A 15,151-nucleotide genomic window follows, 5' to 3' on the forward strand; every position below is an offset into this window, starting at 1 on the left:
CAAAGGGCAACTGTCCACCAGGCCCCAATTTCCAGTGCTACTTCTGAGAATTAATTTAAGAAGAGTGCTAAAGAGCTGCAGTTACACGGTGGGTGGCTGCTTAGCAGAGGAGGATGAAAGGTAATACCAGGGCTGGGAAAGGGGATTTATGTGCAACATTACAAGGTATTCCTCCATCGTGGCACAGCCTCTTCAGTGCAAGCACAGCTATCAAAAAGATCATCAGAAGGCAGGTCACCCACCTAGTGCAAGCAGCTCTCTGGAACACGGATGAAGAACTGGACTTCTTTCAAAGGCCAGTGGAAAGGGAAGGGAATAATACTACTGACAGAATTAGTTGATGAGCCCAGACACATTTAGGCATTGTAGCACTGTGCATTGGTGGGGGGAGGGAGGGGGGAGGGATTTGCAAACAAAAGAGCAATCTGTTTGCACACACGCAATCAGCTCAGATGGGAGGAGGTCCAATCGAACCCATCTGCCATGTCAACCTTTCCCTGAACATCCTGCTTGCCAGTCCAAAGACTGTCGTGGGATGCAGCTGGGCTCAAAGGCAGCCCTTGTTTTTTGGGGAGGGAAAGAGGAGAAGGTGCGTTAGTTCTGCTTTTTCCCCAGCTGCCCAGTTTTCCAAGGTAGAGTATTTTCCTCCAGCCAGCAAAATTGCCTGGGACATTCTAAAATCATACCGTTCCCCCATATCCCAATACGTGCCCCTTTAAATAAACGAATATTTATATAGAGAATTTTATATAAAACTCTTTTCTTTTATCACTCGTCATCAAAGTTCTGACTCAGCAGGAAGTTGGCCGCCAGATTCTCATTCTTCTCACAAGCAAAGTAGGCCTGGATCACCAGGCTCTCAGGGAAGCCCAAGGCCTTTAACTAAGGGTGGGGAAGGGAGAGAGAGAAAAAGAGGAAAGGAAGGAAAAAAGTTAGAAACGCTCTGATTGGCACCACTGTGCGTCCTACAATCTCACCTTTCCTGTAAGGAGCCAACTGCTGCCAATGATGATGATGATGATGATGATGATGATGATGATACACAGACCCCCTTATGGGAGATCCCAACATGCTTATCCTGTGTTGGGTCAGGTCTGGGCAAGGCAAGTACCAAAATAAGGACCATGGTTCACCACAGGAGCGGAGTAGGCAGACATCATTAGTAGGGTTAGCGTAATTATCAGTTTGGCTGCAAAAAAGGCTCGTTCTTGTGTTGTCACCCTCCGGACCTTTCATGGAGGAGGCACACGAAGAAGGGCCTCAGATGATCTCAGGGTCCGGGCAGGTTCATATGCTCCCATACTGTGCTATGCCCTTCCTCTTCAGTTGCCTCAAACCTAAGATATATATATTTGCTCAGGCTTTCCCTGGCCCTTAAGACTGGACCTTGCTATTACTGAACTCTTGTTTTTATAATACAGCTTTACAGGTTCTTGTTTTTCTCTCTGCTTTTGTGATACTGTTTTATTGTTTATTTGTTTGTGCACCCCTTAAAGATTTTAACATATCAAGCAGTTTAGAAATGTGTTGGTTTTTTTTAGAATCAACAAATATTTCAGTACAGAAAACTGGCTTGTTTGGTGCAGAACTGGCTTATGAATAACCATGGTTCTATAGCCTTAAAGGTAAAGGTAAGGGGACCCCTGACCATTAGGTCCAGTCGTGACCGACTCTGGGGTTGCGGCGCTCATCTCGCTTTATTGGCCGAGAGAGCCAACGTCCAGCTTCCGGGTCATGTGGCCAGCATGACTAAGCCGCTTCTGGCGAACCAGAGCAGTGCACGGAAACGCCGTTTACCTTCCTGCCAGAGCGGTACCTATTTATCTACTTGCACTTCGTGCTTTCGAACTGCTAGGTGGGCAGGAGCAGGGACCGAGCAACGGGAGCTCACCCCGTTGCGGGGATTCGAACCGCCGACCTTCTGATCGGCAAGCCCTAGGCTCTGTGGTTTAACCCACAGCGCCACCCGTGTCCCTCTATAGCCTTAGAGAAAGACAAAAGCGAATGAAGCAAAACCACATGTTCAGAGCTCACATGCCAATCAGTTTATTGCCAGGCTGCTGGCACTTCTTGCCCTAAAGCTCCTGTGCTGCCCTCAGACTCTACTGCGGGGCAGACTAACCTGTGAGCCCTGAGGGAGTACAGTTTCCAGTATCCCTGCCCATTGGCCATGCTGGATGTGGCTGGTGGGAGCTGGAATCCAACATTATCTGGAGGTCCACAGGTCAGCCAGCCTATCTCTAGTCCACACAGCAAGGTGATGGGGAGTGACTTGTAATACTAATGGCAATAACCTGAAAGTCCCACCCTTTCCACTGTACCCACCAAGATGTCTCTGTAACCTACAGGAACTAGCACAAGACGTAGAGGCCACCACCCTGGCCGCTTAACTGTTCTGTATCTCATGAGGGAGCAAATCCTACAGGGAGATGCTCCAGTACAGAGAGCAAGAGACTTCCCTTCTTGTCCCTGCCCCAGGCCACTGCTCCCCTCTTTTACCCTTTCTATGGCTTCTTTTTCCTGAGGCGTGACTTGGATGTAATTCATCTGAGGGGCTTCCTCCCCAATAGCACCCATCTCTCCTTCAATGTCTGCGATGTCAGGTACTTCACCCAGTGGTTCATTGAGCATCTGAATGAACTGCTCCTGGTGTTGGCTGATTTGCTGGAGGAGGAGGAAGAGAAGAACTTGCTGTTATCAATTAACCCATGCCTACACCCCGCGACCCCTCGGGGCCCCTGGGACAGCAAACCTCACACAAGCACCTCCAAAGGACACCAAACCCTCACAGGAGACCCTCCAATTCGAGGGGAAGAGAGGAGACCTGACTTGCCGTCCTTTTATCCCACGCTGAAGTCCTCATTCTTATGCCACTGAATTTTCAAGTATGTTGTATTCATAATCCTCCTCCTCTAGTGCCAACACACACTGCATCCACTGTTAAAGCTTGCCCATATATAATTAAGGCAAAGCAAAGGAAGATGAGTGAGCCAGCAGTGATCACCCTAATCCAGGGGTCAGCAAACGTTTTCAGCAGGGGGCCGGTCCACTGTCCCTCAGACCTTGTGGGGGGCCGGACTATATTTTTTTTGGGGGGGGGGGAATGAACGAATTCCTATGCCCTACAAATAACCCAGGGATGCATTTTAAATAAAAGCACACATTCTACTCATGTAAAAACACGCTTATTCCCAGACCATCCGTGGGCCGGATTTAGAAGGCGATTAGGCCAGATCCGGCCCCCGGGCCTTAGTTTGCCTACCCATGCCCTAACCCAAGGCCTAGGGTAGGCAAATCAGGAGAACTGGGAGGAAACTGAGCCATGAGGGTTGGCAGCAACATTTAAAGGAGGAACCCCAGGGAAGCAAACACTCATCTAAGAAGTAGGATCTGGCTGTACAGGTCAATGACATGCAAACAATGCATACAACAGCACAAATGGTGCTGCCTAGCCAGGTTAGCATACCCACTTGGCTCTGTTGTGCCTGCTTTTCCTGCTGAAATACCAAACAACAGCCCAAGAGATGCTGAGAGTCACGCTGCCCATGCTGGCACCAGCGGATCTCAGACCAGTGTAACTTTGACCCATCTGGTTGCTCCAAGGCTATCCCCAACTGACTGAGATAACAAACAAAGCCCGTCCAAAGCCCGTTACCTGCAGCAGCTGAGGGTTCTCTTGGCCTAACTGCTGGAGCAGGGCTGGGAGCAGAGCTGGGTTCTGCTGGATCACCTGACGCATGTTCTGGAACTGGGGCTGGTCTCGCAGAAATTCCAGAGGGTTCTCTCCTGTAGATCCAATGAGTGTTAAAGCCACGCATGCGAGCAGAACAGCAGCAAGTGGGGGAGGGGCTGGGCATGTGCGTAGAGAGAAGAGTGCATATGAAGCCATCAAGGGGCACCACTCTCCCAACACGCCACTAGCCAATGCACTGCAGCCTAGATAGGCACAACTGTTACTCCCCATAGTCCACCGCTTCGGTAAACTCTTTATATGAAAGGGGGGGGGGGACACACCTTCTGGTGCCGACTGCTCTTGAGGCTGGCTCTCTTGGATGGAGGCTCTCTCTGGTTCTGGGCTACCTGGGATACCCTGCAAAGTTAGAGAAAGCAAAGTTAATGGAACTACTTCCAGATCATACACTTTTCAAGATTCCATCCACAGCACACTAATGGCTATACTCAGAGACTGACGGTGTGCTGTTCAAGGCAAAACAAATTATGAAGGCAGTTTCTGTTGGGGCAAGACTTCCAGCGACGGGGAGAACATTTCTGCTCTCCAGATTTCCTTGCCCAAGTCCAGTTGTGTCTATTGCCTGCTCACATCTCTTCAGTTTCAATTTTATTTTCCCTTATTATGTGACTAAGGATGTTTGCTTACATTTACAAAATGTTCATTTTGAAGGGATTTTTTCTGACTTCCAAATTTAGTTTAATGTAGGAGTGCAAGGATCCAGCCCTCAGCCCTTTGCAAAGTGCCCAACTAACCTCACAACTGTTTAGATAAAGCAAACTCCTTGGTTGGTATCCGTGGTCTTCCTCTATGCTATACTAAGCAGGGGAGACACCAGAGCAAGCAAGATGCACAGAGCTGAGAAACCAGTATGGGGTCATCCTTCTGGAGGACCTGTCTGAGATGGTTCAGAAAGCATGGTGCTCTGCCTCTTTCAAGCAACCCAGGCTAGCAACAGAGTTGCGGTGGCAGTGAGCAGAAAATGATAATAGCACACCAGTGAAGTGGAAGGAAAAGGAAGCCAGGAACACCCCTTGAAGAACTAGAGGAAAGCCCAAAATATATTGATGAGGGTAGGACAAACCCAGCATTTCTCCTTACCGTTAGCAGGTATTCCACAGCCCGGTGAGGGTTGTTGTAGCTGGCCCGCAGAGCTGCCACCACCCGCTCTCGCTCATAGCCCATTGACATGATTTCATTCAGCATTGTCTCATACTCTGAGCCAGTAACTGGAAGCGGAAATGGAAGACAGTTTGACGTTAGGGGAAGAAAATGTGCAACTATTTCCACCTGACCCTTGCATATGGGAAGGGGAGCAAGATGGGCAGCTGGACTGGAAGGCAACAGGTCACTCTGCCATTGCCAGCATCCTCATTACAATGTCTGCACAATCAGGAAGCCTTGTGCCCCTGGGGCTTTGAACACCAGTAAGCTCCAAAGCTTCAAATCCAGTTTCTATTACCAGATCTTCAAAGTCCCTTAATGGCTGAAAACAGAATTAAGATCTCAAGCCTCTTTCCACCCAGAGAGACCGTCCTCTCGAAAGCCCCCCGAGTTTCCCTACTAAATCTCATTCCCCTTGAAAAAGAAAGAGCAACTGGAGGCTGCATCAGGTTTCCTGGGTTTTAACTACTAGACTGCTTCCAGAAATGGGGATGGAATCCAGAATTTCCAGTTTCCATGGCCATAGCTCAAGTGCTAGACGCTGCTCCTTATATAACGCGACCACAAAAGGGCAAGCAGGTGCCCACTATGCTGTAACTTTGATGGAAAGAATACAGCTATCAGTGGCTGATGATAGAATTTGGGGGTGAAATCTGCCAAACTGTTCCCACAAGCAGTGTTCAACTTTCAGACCCAGGATCCATCTTTAACCCTAACCTGCAACATGAGACCCACTTTAATTTTTTTACTATGTATGGTTTTCTTTTGCTGCCTACTCTCCCCACACCCTACCCACCTAAAGAAGCCTAGAGCAAAAATGATGGTGCAGTCTCAGTTGCAACCCACTCATGGCTCCCAGCTGACACTTGCATGCCGGATCCCCATGAAACAGTGGTGGAAGGAGAAGTGTTTTAACCACTAGAGACCGTTAGAGGGCAGCACTTCCTAAGTTATCCCGTGTTGTATTGTATTTAGAAGTCCATCAACTATGGATCTGGAGACCATAGAAATTTACCAGTCAAAACAGCAGAATAGGGAGAGAGTGGTCCCAATCTTATAAGAGCATACTGCAGCCAAGGAGCTGAGAGCTCTCCCCTGTGGCAAGCGAAGGAAAGGCGCTCACCTACCTAAAGTGGAAGCTGCATCATCTTCACGTCCCATGCTACCTGAAGAGGGAACAGAGCTGCAAATTTAAGAGAGAGAAATAGTAGCTGGGTCCTTTCAGATAACTGGCCAAGAAAACTGAAAAGCCAAATATAAACTAAGCAACAGAACAGCTGGTTTTCCCTTCAGTCATACAATCTCTCTCCTACCCCCATGGCTGACAAACAGCAAGCAACTGCTTAGCCTAACGATTCTTACCACCACCGAGGCCTGGAGTGCAACTACAATCGCCACATTTCAGGGGTACTGTTCTGAGAGTGGGTAGTGGTGCTAAAACTGGTGGTACGAAGCTATGAAGCAACAGAGGCCAGGAGAGGAGGGCTGCTCACCCTCAAAACACATGCTCTTATGTACCTTCTTGTTTCCCGCCCCAACCCTGCACCCTTTTTATAGCCGTCTAATAACACCAGTTAGCAACCCGAGCTGCATTCTGACATCACAGGCCTTCACCTCCCTCTTCTTCTCCAAGACTGAGATTTGAGGTACCTAGGCTGTGTGGTTTGCAGCCCACTTTCAAACCCACTCAAATCTCCACGTGTGGAGAAAGAGTTTCCACGTTAAAGTCCTCAAACGTAGAGGAAAGACTGGCAATAAAATCTAACAGCTAAACAAACACAAGACCACAACCGGCTGGTCCAAGTGATGGTAGGCTAATTCTGTGTCCCATTAGCATCTGCTCTTGAAGTTATCCCCCAATCAGTTTACTCCAAACTCCAAACATTGGTGGATTTTCAGAACCAATCATGATTTCCAAGGCCTAGAATTTCTCCCTCCATTATATCATTCCAGCGTCACCTACAAAACAAATGAGAGTGCGGAGGGTGGCAGGGCAAGCCAAACTTACCCAACTGATTCCTGGGGGGAAACAGTCACTGACTCTTCAGGAGGCTTCTCCTCACTTGTTGGAGTTCCTAGTGGGGGTGAAACAGTAGCTGCTCCAGGCAGCAGCATCTGTCCAGAGGATGGTGCAGGCTCTGATGGGGGTGCTGCCTCACTTGGTGAGGGGACAGGAGCTCCTGAGCCTGTTTTGTTCTGAACAGAAAATCAAAATGAGACTTAGAAGAAGATACAATGCATTTCTATCCCACAGAGAAAAGCAAAGGGGATTGACCTTCAAGTTAATTCTGAGAAACCAAGAGAAGCGACTCCTGGAATTTTCAATGCCCTGTAATCGCCTTTCTTGGATGTGCCCACACCCCAAGGCCGAAACCTGCACTGTCAGAAACATGCACCAAATCTGCTTCCTAGCACACCATCCTTTGAACCACAGCAAGGCGGGGAGGGGAGGGAAAGCTACTGAAGCAGAATCAGTCTTCTATTCCCAGGAAGCAATGGAGGTGCCCAACCATACCTTGGTGACCATCACCACCACAAAGTTCTTCTCATCAATCTTGTACTCCTTGATAGGGACATCATCACTCAGGATCTTGCCAGCATAGATAAGCTTCTGTCCCGACACTGGGAACGCTTCCTTGCCCTTTTCAGCCTCAATCTTCTCCTTAAGAACTCGGACCTGTGGGTCAAGACCAAACTGGTTCCACCATCCGTCTTGTACTGAACGCCTGAGAGTCAAACTTTTTCCACCCCAAGAAGCGTGGCTGTAGAGATATTTGAATTGGCCCGTAAACCACATTCTTCCAGCACAGTGAACTCTGTCCCGTATCTAATGCTCTTTTGAGTACTGTCTTTACTCCCAATGAGGAGAGATGGGTTCAGAAAGTCCCTTCCTTCTAAAAGCTTTTAGGAAAGCCAAACCTGTTGCCCTGCCATCTATAAATACCAAAAGCAAGAGCAGACACACACTTCATGGTACTTTCACCAGTTCAAAAAAACTACCGCCTCCCCACCAAGTACCATTAATAGGCAATCTTCCCAGCTTCTAGGACTGCTCTCCATTCCCACAAACCCAGTACAGCTCCACACCTCTGTAGGATTTTATGATTATATGGTGCTTGGCAGCATATAAACACCACATTCTGCACTACTGTCAAGGTTCAGAGAATCCTTTCCCTCCCCTGGTGGCAGCAAAAAAAGCAGGTGACAAGAAGAGTCCTTACCATGTAATTTATTCAGGATTTACAGAGCGAGACAAAGGAATATAGTCCCTATCCATCAATGGTGTTGCTCCAAGTAAAGTCCCACCCACTACATCGTCCCTATTCTACGTCACCCATGCGCCAGCTAATCTAAGTTTTCTGCCTCTGAGCCTACTCTCAAGGCACACCTGTTCTGGGAGGGAGGTGGTCAGGAATGCTTTCTAAAGACACTGAGTCTGTCAGCTGTCTCTTCCCTGGTGCTTTTTCTTCTTCCTGCTGTTCCTCTTCCAATATTTCGCAGCTTCTGCCCTCTGCAGCCTCTGAACTATGCCCCTCTGCAAACCACTGTTCTAAATCTACACCAGACACAGGCAAACTTGGCCCTCCAGATGTTTTGGGACTACAACTCCCATCATCCCTGACCACTGGTCCTGTTAGCTAGGGATATGTCTGATCTATACTGTCCTCCTGTTCTCGGGAAGGTTCAGGAGAAGGGGGGGGCACCATTCAGTCCAGCCCCTGACAACTACATTTGTAAGAACTCAATTGTTTCATGGGGCAGCACCCAATCTTTGTAACTCCCTGCCTATTGAGATCAAGCTGGCACCTTCACTGTACAGTTTTCAGTGCCTGTTCAAAAAACGTACCCAATGCTTAGAAAGTTGAAGTAATTTTAGTATTTCAACTTTCGTATGTTTTAAATATGGTCATGGATTTTTCTTGATTTTCTTGCTTATCTTTTTGTAAGCCTCTTTGAGATTATTTTTGTTTTGTTTTTTTACAATTAAGCACTGTATAAATTTTATGAAATAAAAGAATAATAATAAACAATCATCATCCAAAAACAGAAGGTTCAAAAAATGAAAGGAGGTCTTTGATTTAAACAAAAAAAAAACTTCCTTGAGAGGGCACAGAAAAGCTTTCACCTTTGTGAACAGTCAGCAATTGCACTGTGGTTTTGGTTAAAAAGGAATTTTGCAAGATGAGATTGCACAGGGAGGCAGTTGTCCTCTGCATTGTGTGGCTGTCTCTCTTGAATGAATCCCCAAAGCTCAGAGGAGAAGATGGTGAAATGCAAACAGGGGACACAGAAAGGGCTGAACTCCTCAATGCCTTCTTTGCCTCAGTCTTCTCCGATAAGGAAAACAATGCCCGACCTGAAGAATTTGGAGCAAATGATTCAGCAGAGGAAACACGGCCCAGAATAACTAAGGAGATAGTACAAGAATACTTGGCTAGTTTAGATGTATTCAAGTCTCCAGGGCCAGATGAACTGCATCCAAGAGTATTAAAAGAACTGGCAGATGTGATCTCAGAACCACTGGCAGTCATCTTTGAGAATTCCTGGAGAACAGGCGAAGTCCCGGTAGACTGGAGGAGGGCAAATGTTGTCCCTATTTTCAAAAAGGGGGAAAGAAAGGACCCAAATAATTACCGCCCAGTCAGTCTGACATCAATACCAGGGAAGATTCTGGAGCAGATCATTAAGCAAACAGTCTGTGAGCACCTAGAAAGGAATGCTGTGATCACCAATAGTCAGCATGGATTTCTGAAAAATAAGTCATGTCAGACTAACCTGATCTCATTTTTTGACAGAATTACAAGCCTGGTAGATGAAGGGAACGCAGTGGATGTAGCCTACCTTGATTTCAGCAAGGCATTTGACAAGGTGCCCCATGATATTCTTGTAAAGAAGCTGGTAAAATGCGGTCTTGACTATGCTACCACTCAGTGGATTTGTAACTGGCTGACTGACCGAACCCAAAGGGTGCTCATCAATGGTTCCTCTTCATCCTGGAGAAGAGTGACTAGTGGGGTGCCACAGGGATCTGTCTTGGGCCCAGTCTTATTCAACATCTTTATCAACGACTTGGATGATGGACTCAAGGGCATCCTGATCAAATTTGCAGATGACACCAAACTGGGAGGGGTGGCTAATACCCCAGAGGACAGGAACACACTTCAAAACGACCTTGACACTTTGGAGAACTGGGCCAAAACAAACAAGATGAATTTTAACAGGGAGAAATGTAAAGTATTGCACTTGGGCAAAAAAAAATGAGAGGCACAAATACAAGATGGGTGACACCTGGCTTGAGAGCAGTACATGTGAAAAGGATCTAGGAGTCTTGGTTGACCACAAACTTGACATGAGCCAACAGTGTGACGCGGCAGCTAAAAAAGCCAATGCAATTCTGGGCTGCATCAATAGGAGTATAGCATCTAGATCAAGGGAAGTAATAGTGCCACTGTATTCTGCTCCGGTCAGACCTCACCTGGAGTACTGTGTCCAGTTCTGGGCACCACAGTTCAAGAAGGACACTGAGAAACTGGAACGTGTCCAGAGGAGGGCAACCAAAATGGTCAAAGGTCTGGAAATGATGCCTTATGAGGAACGGCTAAGGGAGCTGGGCATGTTTAGCCTGGAGAAGAGGAGGTTAAGGGGTGATATGATAGCCATGTTCAAATATATAAAAGGATGTCACATAGAGGAGGGAGAAAGGTTGTTTTCCGCTGCTCCAGAGAAGCGGACACGGAGCAATGGATCCAAACTGCAGGAAAGAAGATTCCACCTAAACATTAGGAAGAACTTCCTGACAGTAAGAGCTGTTCGACAGTGGAATTTGCTGCCAAGGAGTGTGGTGGAGTCTCCTTCTTTGGAGGTCTTTAAGCAGAGGCTTGACAACCATATGTCAGGAGCGCTCTGATGATGTTTCCTGCTTGGCAGGGGGTTGGACTCGATGGCCCTTGTGGTCTCTTCCAACTCTATGATTCTATGATTCAAAGCTGTTTTACTTCTATACTTCTGTGCAGGGTGAGATGATGGATGAATGGTCCTACCCTGGCCGTACAGTTAAATTTTGATAAAAAGAACTCAGTCCACCAGGATGCAACATATACCTCGCACAAAAGGGATCATGCAGCTTGTGACAAAAAATAAATATATTTTTTTTCTTTCAAAAGGTCATGTTTGGGAATCCTTACTAAAACAGTTTTGGAACTTGAATCAAATCAGAACATGATAAAAGCTAGCAAATTGCTTAAGTTCAGGGCTTATTCATATGTAGGTACTGGTGTTTGAAAGGATTTACTTTGTTCCACTGAAGTTAAAAGCAAGTTGCTAAAGAGGCATGCCTCTTGCCCCACAATAGGCAGAGACTGAAAAATAATAATGAATTCTTAGCAGTTACCACTCCTCATATGTGTTCTTCCGGGATTATATGACAAGGGAGGAATCAAGGTGATTACTCCAGATTTATGTTACTTTTAATATCTGGATTCATATTCAGACTCACTTCATTCAAAAAAAACCAGATGAATCAGTATAATGGTTGAAGCAGAGGAGGCAGAAATCTAGCTATAAATAGCATGGGTAATAAAATACATAAAACACTGATTTAAAAACAAAAACTGAGGAAAGATAGACATTGGTGGTGGGAAAGAAGCTACCAAAACAACAGTAAATATGATAGACTGTGCCCCAGGACAGCTGGCCATGGAACTGATCAGAAGAGTGGCAACCGTGGACCTAATCTTGAGTGGTGCCGACGACCTGCTGAGAGATGTGGGTACCATTGCACCAATTGGGAATAGTTACTATAGTGTTATCAAATTCAATTTATATACAGACAATTGCCAAGAAAACCCAAAAGTCACATTTGACTTCAATAGAGGGAATGTCCCAAAAATGAAGGAATTGGTAAAAATGAAGTTTAAAGGCAAAGTCAATAGGGTTACATCTCTCAAAATGTTCAGGGGTTGTTTAAAACCACACTAGAAGCTCCATTTAAATGTAAATAGCAAATCAAAAAGGTACCACCAGGGCCAAGAGGATCCCAGCATGAATAACAAGCAGAGTTTAAAAAGCTATCAAAGGCAAGAAGGCCTCCTTTAGAAAATGGAAATCTTGTCCAAATGAGAAGAAAACAGAACACAAACTTTGGCAAAAGAAATGCAATCGAGCAATAAGGGATGCTAAAAAAGAATCTGAGGAGCATCTTGCTGAAAACATAAAGACTAACCATAAACAATTATTTAAATACATTGAAAGCAGGAGACTGGCTACGGGAGGCAGTTAGTTGGACCTTTGAATGACAAAGAAGTCAAGGTATGCTGAAGGAGAAAAAGGAGATTGCAGAAAAGCTAAATGAATTATTTGTACGTATCTGCCTGCACAGTAGAAGATATATGAGAGACCCCTGTACCTGAACTAACTTTTAGAAGGGAACCTGCCAAACTGAGGCAATTAGAGGTGAAAAGATACAAAGTTCTTATAGGCCCTTATTGAAAAAAATATAATTTGACAATTGCTGAGTCTGGATGGCATCCAGCCAAGAGTTCTGAAGAAACTCAAATATGAAAATATTAAACTTCCAACAAAAATATGTAACTTGTTCCTAAGATTCCTGCCTCCATACCTGAACACTGGAAAATGATCAATGTAGTGTCATTTCACAGGAAGGGAGGGGGAACTGGGGGCAGGGGTAATCCTGGAAACCACAGACTGGTTAGCTTAGCATATCTTCCAGAAAAACTGATTGAAAGTATTGTTAAAGATAGAATTACCAAGCCTACAGAAGAACAAGACTTACAAACATAGAACCAGCATGGCTTCTGTAAAGGTAAGTCCTTTCTTACTAACATTTTCAATTTCTTTGAGAAATAAGCATATAGGTTAAAGTTACCAGAACATCCCCGTTTCCCGGGGACAGTCCCTGGATTACCAAATCAGTCCCTTGACAAAATCCATCTATTTAGTAGGAAGTTGAAAAGTGTCCCCAGATTCATTGAAAAAAATCTGGTACCCTTAATATAGATAGAAGTAACCCAGTTAACAAATACTTTTTTAAAAGCTTTTGGCAAAGTACATAAAGTACCTCATCAAAGACTCCCAAGCAAGGTTAGCAGTCATGGAATAAGAGGAGAGGTGCTTTTGTGGATCAGTAACTGGTTAAAAAGCAGGAAGCAGATAGCAGGAATAAATGGACAGTTCTCCCAATGGGAGGAAAGGTACAAAGCGGAGTCCTCCAAGGTACTGGGACTTGTGCCATTTAACTTGTTCACAAATTGTCTAGAGTTAGGAGCAGTGAAGTAACCAAGTTTGTTGATGACGCCAATTTTTTCAGGATGGGCAAAAAAAGAGAAATAAATAAATCTTAATTTCACACATACATTTATGGGGTCTTAACTAGCAGTGACTGACCAGGAACAAGATGGTAGTGGATAGCTTGATAAATATATTGACTAATAGTGCAGCAGCTGTGAAAAAGGTGAATGCCATGCTACAGATCACTAGGAAAGGGATTGAAAATAAAACTGCTAGTATCGTAATATCTTTATACAAATCTATGGTGCAACCACACTTGGAATACTGGGTACAGTTCTGGTTCTTCCTTCCTCTTAAGAGCAGAACTTGGGGCCATGCATTGAAGCAGAATATTGGAAGGCTGAGGACAGACAAGAGAAAGCACTTCTTCACATGACACAGAGTTAAACTATAGAATTTGATCCTACAAGAGGTAGCAATGGCTACCAACCTGGATGGTTTTAAAAGAGGATTAGGCGTTGATAGAGAATATGGTGATCAATGGCTACTAGTCATAGTGGCTGTGCCCCACCTTCAGGATCAGAGGCCATATGCTGGAAGTAATAACTATGAAAACAAAATGATGCCAAGATAACCAAAATGTAAGCCAAAACTCATGTTCTGCTTGCCACAGCCTCTGTGAGAACAGGATGTGGGACCGCACGTGCCTTTGGCCTGGCCCAGCAAACTCTTCTTATGTTCTTGATTTGGGGGGGGGGGGGGGAGATTTCAGGACTACAAATACTAGGCAAGGCACCCAGAATAGAAGATGCTAAATCGGAAAACCACCAACCTGCATCTGATTTTGAACTTAAGCACGTGCTAGGAAAGCTAGCGTAGGGAGGAGGGGGTGGAAATGGGAGCAGCCGCTTTATAGATGTTGGTGTAACTAACTATGTGCTACACAGCACAGGGTGTGTATGTGGAATTAAGAATAAAGCACGACTAGAAGGAAGGCGCCGGGGCGCGCGTGTGTGTTACGTGCCCAGCAGCGAACAGATCAGGATCAAGGACTGTGGCTGCACGTGTGTATAGAGAGAAAGCGCGCGCCTTCGAGAAACCCCTACTTGACAGCTTTTCCTGTGTGAGCTTCGTGGCAAAACAAACGAGGTTGTTCTTTAAGGACTAACTTCTAGATCGGGAGAAGTTGGAGGATCGCCTCTGTAAGGCGACCCGGGGGTGGACTGCTTCCCTCCCCTTCCCACCTCGCGAGGAATCCTCTACGAACTAGAGAGGGGGATCTGGAAAGCGAGAGGCGAGAAGTACCGCCCGCTTAACCTGCAAGACGAATGGGGGCTCCTGGCGCCAGAGGGCTGGGGGCGCTGAAGAGGCCGGGGGAAGGAGAGGGGGGTGGGGAGGAGGAGGAGGAGGACCCGCCGCCCCTCACCGTCTCGTCAGGCTCCATGCGGATCTTGAAGGTCTGCTGCTGGAGGGTCTTCAGGGTGACGGTCACGGCCATGGCGGGCGGGAGGGAGGGAGGCAGGGGAGAGGGCGGCGGCGGCGGCGGCAACTGGCGGTTCCTCCCAACGGACTCAGCTGGGGGTCCCCCACAACAACATGCAACTTCACGACGCCGCCATTTTAATCGCGTCCGAGCGCCGCTTCCGCTCCCTGACGGGCCCTTCCCACGTGACAGGGGCCAAGGAAGCCAGGCCGAGGTGTTCCTTAATCATAGAGTCAGGAAGGCTAGCAAACTCACGCACACGCACGTTTCCCTGCTTCCGGTTCGTTTCGGCGATTTCCGTTTCGCGCGCCTTCTGCGCAAGCGAGCAACGCCGTGGGAGGAGGGGGCGATTTAAGTTGGGGGTCGCTTTCGACGGGGATTTCTTTTCTGGGCATCCAACGTTAAGGAACAAAGCGGAAGTGATTTTCCCATGGGAGGACTCGGGGTTTACTTCCGAGTAGGCGCCTCCAGCCTATAAATATTGACAGGGCGACTGTACAATGCACGATTGGTGCTAATTCCTCATC

The 15,151-nt window shown here is 46.6% G+C and overlaps 1 protein-coding gene across 2 annotated transcripts; it reads right to left on the reverse strand.

Annotated features, from left to right (window-relative positions):
• Positions 1-15: 15 nt before the first annotated feature.
• On the reverse strand, positions 16-14,787 carry RAD23A (RAD23 homolog A, nucleotide excision repair protein). Of its 2 annotated transcripts, none has more exons than XM_053370411.1 (9): positions 14,568-14,787; positions 7,410-7,571; positions 6,903-7,090; positions 6,022-6,077; positions 4,832-4,959; positions 4,015-4,090; positions 3,656-3,786; positions 2,500-2,664; positions 16-882 (listed from the first exon to the last, which is right to left on the reverse strand). In XM_053370411.1, the coding sequence occupies exons 1-9, from the start codon at positions 14,637-14,639 to the stop codon at positions 769-771; spliced, it is 1,092 nt and encodes a 363-aa protein (XP_053226386.1). In that variant the 5' UTR covers positions 14,640-14,787; the 3' UTR covers positions 16-768. The 2 variants fall into 2 exon arrangements, with proteins under 2 accessions (XP_053226386.1, XP_053226385.1); XM_053370410.1 differs by having other exon boundaries at positions 6,022-6,056; positions 14,568-14,740.
• Positions 14,788-15,151: the final 364 nt, after the last annotated feature.

Source organism: Podarcis raffonei, chromosome 17 (assembly GCF_027172205.1).
Source record: "Podarcis raffonei isolate rPodRaf1 chromosome 17, rPodRaf1.pri, whole genome shotgun sequence".
NCBI lineage: Eukaryota > Metazoa > Chordata > Lepidosauria > Squamata > Lacertidae > Podarcis > Podarcis raffonei.

What these genes read in the sequence shown, in the direction of transcription:
- RAD23A (XM_053370411.1), bottom strand. Translation starts at nt 14,639, where the DNA reads ATGGCCGTGACCGTCACCCTGAAGACCCTCCAGCAGCAGACCTTCAAG. An exon ending in TCCCCCCAGGAATCAGTTGG is followed by an intron (nt 6,078 to 6,902) that starts GTAAGTTTGGCT and finishes TTAAATTTGCAG; the next exon opens with CTCTGTTCCCTCTTCAGGTA. An exon ending in TGATGCAGCTTCCACTTTAG is followed by an intron (nt 4,960 to 6,021) that starts GTAGGTGAGCGC and finishes TTCCGCTTCCAG; the next exon opens with TTACTGGCTCAGAGTATGAG.